Source organism: Humulus lupulus, chromosome X (assembly GCF_963169125.1).
Source record: "Humulus lupulus chromosome X, drHumLupu1.1, whole genome shotgun sequence".
Classification (NCBI taxonomy): Eukaryota; Viridiplantae; Streptophyta; class Magnoliopsida; order Rosales; family Cannabaceae; genus Humulus; species Humulus lupulus.
This window is the reverse complement of record NC_084802.1, coordinates 107,594,452-107,605,913: the sequence shown is the minus strand read 5'-3', so window position 1 is coordinate 107,605,913 and position 11,462 is coordinate 107,594,452. Positions and strand designations below refer to the sequence as shown.

Genomic DNA, 11,462 nt, shown 5'->3' with positions numbered 1-11,462 from the left:
GTTGTAGTGTGATTTGCTTAAATGCCTATTGTTTAGAAAAAGTTATTGTTGCATTGTGCAGAAATTTCCTACTGAAAGTGTGACTTATTTATTCATGGTTGGCTCTTATTGGTTGATTTTTTTTTATAGTGAATTACATTCAGAATTTGAAGTTAGTGTTTTGGCTTGCATTCTTGAGCATAATTTGGTTTGGATTGTGCTGATGGTGTATGCTGAAATGATTGCTGAATTTCAAATTTGATGGGAGTTGCTCATATGAAATTTATTGTTGTGTTTCATTGAAGATCAATTAGAATTTTGGGGAATATTCATATGAATAATTTTTATGATTATTGCTGAAATTTTTATGATTATTGGGATATTGATGGAGATATAGTTTGTTTTGCTTGACTGCTTAATAATATTGAGTGGATGTTGTTTGACTTTTGATGATGGAATGTGTTAGAATTTTTTATGAAGTATGTGTTTTTCAACATTTAATGGTTTCTTTTGTAATTGCACAAGAACTTTATATATTTATATGTATATATATATATTATTCTTGTAGTGAAAATGACATTGTATTAGCATTGGACCAAGGGTAGAAACTAGAATGTTCGTGGTGATATTGATGATGATAAGTTTTTGCACAGGGAAGAAGTTGCTTGAAGAATCCATCATCAAGTCAAGTTATGATATTATGGGGTACCATTTTTAACTCAAGTTATTATTATTAGATTTCCTAGTTTTGTATTATAAATGTAATAAAATTGATTATTTATATTTGTTCAAATTTTTTTTTTTTAGATTTGTAAGTATCTCATTAAATGTACAAGTTTTGTTATTTTAATCTATAAGTTTTCAGATTTGTATATAAATATTTCATCTAAATTGTAATTTTTAATTTAAAATAAACATAAATTATTTTTTAAAAAATTAAAAATATAACTTTTAAGGACACACATTGCGAGCCCTAAAAATATTCTTTTAGGGCATGCGAAGAGAGCCATAAAACCTTTATTTAAAGGCACTCAACGAGATCTTACAGGACACGCATTGCGAGCCCTAAAATCATTCTTTTAGGGCTCACAATGCGAGTCCTAAAAACATACTTTTTAAGGCTCTCAAATAGAGAACTCGTGTCCAGCGAGCCCTAAAAAGCATTCTCTGTAGTAGTGTCTTTTATATTGTTGTACTTCCTTACTGGGCTTTTAGCTCACCCCCCTTACTTTCCTCCCTTTCAGGTAAACAATAAGGTTTTTCCTTGGCACGCGCAGTGATGTGGGAAGGTCCGACGTCTGAGCTTGTATGGCGTGGGGTGTCCCATGAACATAAAATGATCAACATGACCGCCAAGAATAAAAGAACCTATGTTATGAATTTTATTTTCAACTACGTTAGTGGGACTTAAATTTTTATTTGATTTCTGAATATTGCATAAAGACGGATTACTTTATTTTTCAACTATTGGGCCCAATATGCATGTTTTACCAAGGTCCCATTGAGTTTTTCCTTAAAGTTGTATTTTTCTATTAACTATAAGTTGAGCAACGTTTTTATAAAAGAATAGAATTAGGGTGAGATTTACATTGTGTCAACTGAACAACCATTGGTTTCACTTGAGACATTCAAAGCAACAGTGGGGAAAATGGTCAATCTCATGCAGCCTTATACACAAAACCTTAGGCATATGGACTGAAATAGCTCAACTTCCCCCTTATGTTTTTCCCTTTCATAACTCTCAAAGATAGGCAACTATGCAAGGACAAATGATGATGTTCAATCCCAAACCACCAAAACTTCCACCATTACCTACCAATGAGCCTATGAGGAGGATGACGATGATGACAAAACACCCCTTTGGACACAATTGCGGCGACATTGGCGTTACAATTGCACACCCCTTTTGCAATGACAATTTACCCTTATAGCAATGAAGATATTGTGGCTATGTTTTTGTGGTGCCTTGAGGGTCTTCATGGTCTATTGTGACGAATTTCTAGGACTATTGCTGTAACGCCCTACTACCATGTGATTTATAAATGTGCCATAAGCTCGCTAATCGAGGTTTTAGATTGAAAAGTGTGATTAAATCGAAATAAAGACTCATTTGGCAAACGTTAATTATAAAAGATTTGGACATTCATTAAAGCCATAAAAGTTATACATTAGGATCCCAAAATATTGTTTCAAAAACGTATTACAATTCAAAAGTTAAAATACCATTGACCTAAGTGACATAACCAACCATTTATAGTAAATTCCTCAAAACAACCCCGGTCGTGGCAGCCAGGTACGCTGAACATGTACATGCCGCCCCACGCTCTCCAACTCATGGTTAGTCGACCTTTCCCTTGCCCTTATCTCTTCCACAGAGCACCCGTGAGACAAGGCCTCGCAACACTACACCAAAAACTATTTTCCACAACACATAATTATAAGTCTTTTGAAAATGTGTTATAATATATACTATGTAAAAAGTGGTGAAGTAATACAAAAAGCAGCAAATAAAAGAATAAGTCGCAAATGAAAATATGAAATTCCCAAAAAAAAAAAAAGAGACAAAAAGCGGCAAATGAAAAAAAAAGCGGCATATTTTAATAATTCACACTAACTCTCTTTCCCTCACTTTTGATTGTTTCCATTTGACCACACAAAGAAAACCCTAGTCATTATCTCTTCAATTTTTTCCCCACGGATCATGAGTTCTCCCTTCTCTATCATTTCCCACCGATGGTACACAAAGGGTCATAGCCTTTCTTCTTTTCTTTCTCTAACTCTCTTCTGCTCCACCACCACCAGTTCGCCATGGCTAGGGCTTCAATCATGCTTGATTTCTTCAGCATGGAGAGGGATCAATCCTCTTCCAAATCTCAAAACCAGACATCTTTTCAATGCCAACGAAGCTTTCCAGGTCACTATCTTCTCTTCCTCTTCTCCAATTTTTACTTGCCTTTTATTATTATTTTTATTTCTAGCATTCATAAAGCCATTTCCATGATTATTCTTGAGGTTCTGAAATCTGGGATTGCGAACTGGAAATTCGACATTAATGGCCTTTTGTTTGATATATTAAAGAAATTGTTTTGGTTCGTTTCTAGCACCAAATCAGATCATATATTTTGTCTTCCTTTGACTTTTTTTGTGCCTAATGCTACCAGGTATCCATTCGTTCCTTCATTCGCATATAAAAATATACATATATTAGCCAAAAATTAAAAATTAACAAGTGTTGTCCTATATATGTGTATCTTTATAGTGGAATATCATAAGTGCTTTGATTGATAGTGTTCAATAGCTTTACCTTATTCCATTAGTAATTATATGGATTTTAGAGCCTAGACCACTTGCATCCCTAAAAATAAATTAATAAAAAAATTGTGGAGTCATTATAACAATGTTGTCTTTTTGTTCTATTGTACATTTGGAATATGTTTCTCCTCTTTTATGGTGTAAACATACTCCATTGATCATGAAGTGGAGTAGTATTTTGTTCTAACTTGTAACACTAAAATGCTGGAGAATATAATTGAATATGCACATAGCTTGAATTTAATCTTTGCCAATATTTACTTTTAATTTTGGCATATTCTTTTGTGTTCCTCTATCGTATAAGCACTTTCTTATTTTATGAAAAATTGTGCTAAAAGGCTTTCAAACGAGAGGAGATTGCAAACAAGTTCCACAACGTGACAGAACAAATTGAAGCAGCATTGTGTGAGATTCCATACAAGAAATTAGCTATATCTAACGAAGTTCGGGAACATGTAATTCTTCAACCCAATAAAGATTTTAGTTTCACGTATCGTCATTTCATAGTGTACATTACATCATGTTTTACTCAATTTTCAAGTAATTAAGTAATGGGTAATCATAATTTAATTTTGTTTCAGATTGAACTCATGCATTCCTAATTCAGAAGAGCAAAAGAGAGAACAGAATCACTTGACTCGCAGCTAGATCAGGATTTAATCGTGGCCGACAAAGTAGATGACCCTGACCCTGTAATTCTGAAACGACTTACAAACAAGCTGCATCTCATGATGATCAATGACCTTAAAAGAGAGTCAGTTGCTTTCCATGAAATGTTTATCACAAATGATGAAGTTCCAGGGGACTCATTTCAAAAGATGCTGTCCTTGCTTAACAAGTTAATGGAGTATGTACTACTAGAGAACCCAACAAATGATGCCCCTGAAAGTGATAAGGACTTGGTTAAGCACAGATCTCCTGTTATTCCAGATGATTTTAGGTGCCCAATATCACTTGAGTTGATGAAAGACCCTGTGATTGTCTCCACTGGACAGGTAATAATATCAAGCCACTGCCTTCACAGATTATAACATGTGTATATTGACAATCATTTTAATTTTAATTGTCTAACCTTTTTGCAGACATATGAAAGATCCTGTATTCAAAAGTGGATAGATATACCTGGCAGTACCAGGGATTGCGTGTCCTCATCCAGTAACAGGTCTACTCTAGTTATCCATTTTCTCAAGTAGGACTAGTTATTTTTATATTTTAATATAATGAAGAAATCTACTTTTAGGTTGGTGATTTATGGCTTGTTCGGAGATTCAAATGGCTGTAAAGAATGAAGATTATGTAACTATATTTGTGTCTAAGATATGGAAAGACAGTCACTTAACATTTTCAGTATGCGACTTCTAGGGGCTTAGGTTTGTTTTCTATATACTTAATTTCTCTGCCAGAACATTATTTTGCTATAGGACATAATTTCTTTTAGGCATATAAATCAATATAATTAATCCTCAATGCCCTTGGTATACAAATGTGTATATATATATTTATATACAAGGGAAAGTTTAATTGAGTTCAAATATATCACTGAGAATTTTGTTGCTGTAGATGGGAATGGTTGATTTTTGTTTGTTTTACTTTTGGTAATTGGAATGATGGTGGTAAGTTTAAAGATGCAGCTTGCAAATGATGGAAATTATATAGAACTTAAATGGTTTATAGCTTGGAAACAAAGAGAACAAATTGTTGACTTTCAATTGCCATTTGAGATTTTCGGGGCTGTGCAACAAAAGTGAGCACCATTTTGTTATGACTTCATTCAATTTTTAGATGCATAAGTCCAAACTTAATCTAATATGTTGAAAAAATAATTTATTTAAGTTGTTACTAGAAAACTTGATTATGGGATTGGATTCTTAGTTGAGTGACTCATTTTAGTTTTAAACTTTATGAAGTTAAGATTAAGTTTTTTACAACAATGCTTATGGTTTAAGACAATAAAAAAATCTGCACTCCATATGTTTGGTGAAATACCTTAGAGACATAATATAGAGTATTGATGTTAATGTTACACATTAATTCAAAAGTTCAAGTGCTTTTTTCTTTCTTTATTTCTATTATACATACTTTTCTATAGTTTTCTTCATTATAGGCTTATTGTTTACCGAACAATTTTTTTCTTCGCCATTGTTATATAGTGGTATATGTTTCTTTCGTTTATTATTTTATTTGTCATAGAGGCATTGTGTTTTTATTTTTTGGCTTAGTTTCCTATATATCATTTCACTTTTAGCAATTGGTGAAATTACTAGTAGTGAATAGAAGCCTCTTTTTTCTTAGAAGCAGGCAGTCCATCTCGTCTCTAGCTACACCAAAAACCGATATTGGTTTGTGATTTTTCTCTATAAATATTTGTAATCAATTATGACTCTTAACATAATACGTTTGTTACAATGCCTCTAAGAAGCTTGTATAAAAAAATATCAAATTTGTTGCTTGTGTTGTGTACCAAAAGTAAAATATTTCTTGCTCAAGATGTGATATTTTTCACCAATGTGTATGTTGTGTATGTGACATCATGAATATTTAACTTGTTGACTTACATTGTTTATGAATATTTTGCTAAAGAGGTTTATGAAATTCATAATTAAATTTTCTCAAGGATGTATGTTTATTTTATTATTGGATTCTATGTTTTTTTTTTTTGGAGATTTTTTGCTTCATTTGTTATGTAACCTAATTATACATATATTTTGAGACATATAGCCATAAATGTAGCGTATTAAGCTTTTGGTTTGAGCAAGTGTTGATGGACTGTACTTGAAGCATATATAATAGCTATTTTTGGCCAGCCATTATGTTGCCATTGCCAAGTCACACAATTCTTGCCATATTTTACATTTCTTACTTTTGACTAAAACTTGGTACATTCTACCTTGTGTTTGACATGGTAGTGGTTTGTATTTTTCATCATATATTGGCTACATTTAATTTAATTTTTTATAGCTTGTATATGTGTATTTATAAAACTTTTCATCCCATGCCCCACAAATGGAACATGCAATTTTCATAGACAATAGTATAGGATTTGTTTATTCTTTTAACATATATGAGTGTCTTTCGTTTAAAACATTACTTCTTGAGACATTATTACAACTATTTTTTTCTAGTTTTGTTGATTAATGACTTTCATAGTTTCTTCTTTGGTTTTGTAAGATTTCTTGCTGAATTATGATTGATTTGGAATTTCCAATCAATGTGTTTTATGTTTGTTTCATGATTGTTCTTTGGGTGGCCATTATTTCTATCGCAATGGTGGTTTCATGCCATTTTATTGAATTATGATATTTGCCTGACAATGTCTTCTTCTTTTTGAATGTTTACAAGTAAAATGTGCTAGAATCAGGTATGTTTCTTTTACTTATTATTATAATTTTTTCTGCCTTTTTTATTTATTTGTTTGTTCTTTACTTGTGGTTTAATAATATAGACTTATGCTCGGTTTTAATATCTCTATAGTTCATTCTAGTTAACTAGGAGAAGTGGCATTAGTGATGTGACTCCATGGATTTTGGTATTGTGAAGTAGAACAAGTCAATATTTACAGTAAGTTAAAGTCACTAATTCTTATTGCAGAGCTAAAGCAATGACATTATTTTGGACCTTTATAGTCTGTTTAATAAAGTATGTAATTGTCTGTTCAGTGATCTCCCCCCTCCAAAAAAATAGAACTCTGAATGAATAAAGTCTGTCTAGTCAACTTATTTGGTTTAAGTGTGAAAGTGTATCTGTTAGTATTTTTTTTTTCATTTTTATCAATGCTTTATTTGTCCTATTTATTTTCTCTTACAGCTTGGTGGAGGTTATCTATTTGGGTTGCCTTTGGGGTTCGTTGCTGATTTTATTGGAGCAACAATTGGTGCTACAGCTGCATTTATTCTTGGTAGAACAGTGATTATTGTAGACCATAGTTTTATTTAAGGAAAATCAATTTTTTAATTTTCTTTAACTAGATTTAAGATGCTTGCAAGTTGAAAGTGCTTGTCATATATTAGACAATATTTTTCCTCATTTATTGTGTTTAGTTTTAATATTTGATTATAGATGCTTGCCTTATATTGAGCTTTAATTTCAGAAAATAAGAGAACTTCACTGGTTCTATAGCAGAATTTTACATGACCAAACCAATGTTTGATTAGCTTATATTTGATTATACTCTGTTTGATTAGCTTAATGGTCCATTGATTTTGAAGAAAACATAAAAAATAAATTCTTCTTTTGCTCATTTTGGATATAGCATGCTCTCTTTTATGCTAGTAGACTTCCAAATCTTTTAAGTTAGAACCTTCTTTGTTTACTCTATGCAAGTAGGATATGATCTTTTGATCCAAACCAATAGTAATTCAATCAAGAAGTTAGTTGTACCAAACTAGTTTTTTAAACTGTTGGTCTCGATAGAGTTGTTAATTAGTTGTGGTGCTTAAGTATAGATGACTGTTTGATCTTATATGTGTTCCTAGTTATGGTTGTTGTGGTGGTATTGTTTTTGTACCAGTGGCAGTAAGGAGTTATTTAAATATTTATAACTTGATTAGTGTGCATTAATATAATTAGGGGTGTGCATAACATGGTTCTCTTGTTCTGTTTTGATAAATGTTCCCTGCATATTAAACTACACATTGTGGAATGTGTCCAGTATATAATATAAAATATTCAAAAGCAGCATGCTCAAGTTGTAGATTAAGTAAATCTTGCTGTCTAGGTTATGGAATCTCATTAATTATAAATTAAAATTGTTACTATGTCAAATGAATTAAAATACACATTGTGGAATGTGTGTTCAGTATATAATATAAAATATATGCTCAAGTGGCAGGTTAAGTGTGAGTAAGGGCGTAGTAATTTTGTTTCTTATGTGTATTGTTTAGGCTCCTCCAGTTTATCTACCAGAAAGGAACTTGCCTCCACCTCCTGCATATGTGATGAACAACCTGGTGACTGAAACCAATATGTATCAACACCATCCACCCTAGAAATTGATATGCTCTGTTATGTTTGGTTCTTGTGGGCTTCTTACTTAGGGATAGTTCAAAAGTGTTCTTCTTCTTTGTATTTTTTTGATCTGAAAGCATGTTGTATAAACTTTATTGCATGGTCCTCTCTTGATGATGCCTTGTCTTCTGTTTTTATAAGTATTTTTTCGTTGTAACAAAAGCTGTCTTTGAGTTGTTCCTAGAGTCACTGACATGTGCATCTTGTTCAATACATTCAGTGACTTGAAGGTATGTCCTTGTTTGACTTCAGTTGATTAGTGAATAATATTGTAAAGTTTGGCAAAAATGCAGATTGATACCACTAGTAATTTTGCTGACTTTGAACTTCTCTTTTGCAGCTTTTTTTTGCTGACTTTGAACTTCTCTTTGGCAAAAATGCAAAAATGCAAACATATGAGTAAATTGAGTTATTATTGTAGCTATTTTTTAATCAGCTTTGGTTGACCTCCAGTTTTGGGCTTTTGTTTTGCTTGTTTCTTAGTTTTAGCTCTCAGACTTGGAAATTGTGATAATCAAGCCGTGACCTAATTTTTGTTTAAATCCTTTGATGCTTTCCTCATATTAATCTAGATTTTAGGATTCTCATCTTTAATAGCTGAACTTTTTTTTTTTCTTTTGGCAAAAGTGACATGTTTTATGTTATATTTTGGGGCATGTTATTGTTCAGTTTAAGGTGAAAGGGTTTGAAATACGAAGAGAATTCCCATTACTAATGGAATAGTAGTCTAAATTGTAATTAAGGCCTTTATATTGCTTCATAATTTACTGTCATATGGGAACAACAACAAAAGGCTGAAAGATTTCATAATTTGTAATTTACTGTCGTAAGATTTTCTGGTTGTGTTATGCTTCAATGAACTTTGATTTATAATATAATGGAAGAACTTTATTAGAGGCTGAAATCAGACACAAGATGATATGAACCTCATTTGATAAACTAAAGTTAATACATGATTTTTCTGCTTCTTTGGCACAATTATAGACACCATTTTATTATTTTTTCCAATTCGAAATGTTGACTTTATAGATAATAGAATTGAATCTTAGGGTGACTTGTGATCAACAAGTTGCTTGAAACTGATCTACAAGAGCTGTTGCTGTTCTTTTACTTTTAGTTGTTGCTCTTCTTTGTGTGTACGAACTTTGTGTTGTGTATGTTACAGCTGGTTCAGCAATTGCGTATCAGCAATTTCCTTAGCAATTAACCTGCTCTTTATATGTAGAATGGTGTCTAATGGTACATGCAGTTCTCTTGTCTGAAGTTTTGGTCATTTGTTTCTATGTTTTCTGCCTTTGCAATAGCAATTGAATCTATTATGTGCAAGATTTATATTTTGCCACCTATTATGTGCCACAGAAAATATGTTTCTTATTGCAAAGTTTTAATATTGATATTTCTTTCCATGCTTATTTTTGCATGACTAGAGCTAATTTTCAGATTAAGCATGCCCAGCATCTTACACCTGGGATTGCAGACCGGTTTGGTGAACTAGGGATTATTGCTTCAGTACAGGTTCATCACAGCTCTCTGTTGCACTATAGTCATACTGTAACATTTAAGGTTGAGTTTTGAATTAAATGTTGGTTTCTGTGTGTGATACTAGATATGCATTTTTTTTTTAAGAAACTACATAATTTAACAATGAAGTGTAGATAATCACTACAACAAAGTGAAGTAATTGTCACTTAAGTTCTTATTTTAATACTTTTCCATAAAACTTGTGTAGAATTTGGAAATATCTTGTCTTGAAAAGAATTTGGATATGAGACTCGGTGTAGTCACCAAAGAAACTAAACCTAGTCTAACTGTAAGTCTTCTATATATCATATTAACTGAAATCTAGCTTTCTAGAGACTACAGAGATATTGATTACTGCTAAATTATTCATGCTATATTATAGGAAGATGACATGCTATTTAACTGAAACTAATCTAGATTTTTGATGAACACTTAGAATCTTGTGCAACTGGGATATCTAACTGAAACTAATCTAGATTTCTGATGTTTTGACAATACTAATTAACTAAAAGCTTCTGCAGCAATACCTGCTAGGTTGTGTGTTTTGCTTTAATGGGCATTGAGTGTGGTAAATACTGTTCTTTTCCTGTGTACTGTGTTATGTTTGTTTCTTGCCACGTTAATGCTCTTGTCTCTTATCATTTGCCCAGGGTTGTTGAGATCATCTGCACTTTGGTCAGGAAATTATCTCCTAATCCTAATAGTGCTGCTATAATGGCCATGGGTGTTAACATCTTGGCAAAGAGATTGAAATGGTAAGCTAATCATAGTTGAGTTGCTCATTTTAGTTTGAAACTTTATGAAGTTAAGAATAAGTTTTATACAACAATGCTTATGGTTTAAGACAATTAAAAAAAAACTGCACTCTATATGTTTTATATATTTCTCTAAAATGGCTGGATCCTTTTTCAGATTGGGGTTCTTGATTGAGTTTCTATCCCATGCTGCCATTGTTGGGATCATGGGAGGAGCTGCCATTACAATTTCCCTTCAGCAGCTCATAGGATTGCTCGGCATAAAAAAGAATTTCACAAAGAAGACAGATATTGTCTCTGTTTTGCGCTCAGTGTTTAATTCAACCCACCATGTTGTAATATGATTTCTTAAGCCTAGACTAGTAGACTAAATATTGTAATTACATTTGAGTAATTAATAAAAATCTATTTATGTTATCTTATTTGGCTTCAACTTTCATATTTGTTTTCCTAGTTTTGTGCAAGTAAAAAAATATTATGTTTCTCTAAGCTAATATAACACATGTGTTATACTAAAGTGTAGTATAACACAAAAAATGTGTTATACTAAAGTATAGTATAACACAAAAAATATGTTATACTAAAGTGTAGTATAACACAAAAAAAATGTTATACTAAAGTGTAGTATAAAACAAAAAAAGTGTTATATAATTGAATATAAATAACATAATTCAACACTTATCTATATATTAAAATAACACAGAAATTGTGTTATCGTTGACAGTACAATAACACATCTGTATAACACTGATAAAGTGTTATGTAAAGTACCCTGACCTACGATAACATAGTCGGTCTTAACACATCAGAAAGTGTTATCGTATGTTTTGATAACACATTTTCGGTGTTATTAAAAGCATTTTTTCTTGTAGTGCAAGTAAACTCAACACA

General features: G+C 31.8%; 1 protein-coding gene and 1 long non-coding RNA gene across 2 annotated transcripts; both read left to right on the top strand.

The window, feature by feature from the left end:
* The first annotated feature begins 3,811 nt into the window (after positions 1-3,811).
* On the top strand, positions 3,812-4,734 carry LOC133806138 (U-box domain-containing protein 14-like). Its single transcript, XM_062244265.1, has 3 exons — positions 3,812-3,831; positions 3,899-4,286; positions 4,374-4,734. The coding sequence occupies exons 1-3, from the start codon at positions 3,812-3,814 to the stop codon at positions 4,482-4,484; spliced, it is 519 nt and encodes a 172-aa protein (XP_062100249.1). The 3' UTR covers positions 4,485-4,734.
* Positions 4,735-9,668: 4,934 nt separating this feature from the next.
* LOC133804221 (uncharacterized) lies at positions 9,669-10,759 on the top strand. Its single transcript, XR_009878366.1, has 3 exons — positions 9,669-9,810; positions 10,025-10,571; positions 10,729-10,759. It is a non-coding gene; the product is annotated as an uncharacterized LOC133804221 (long non-coding RNA).
* Positions 10,760-11,462: the final 703 nt, after the last annotated feature.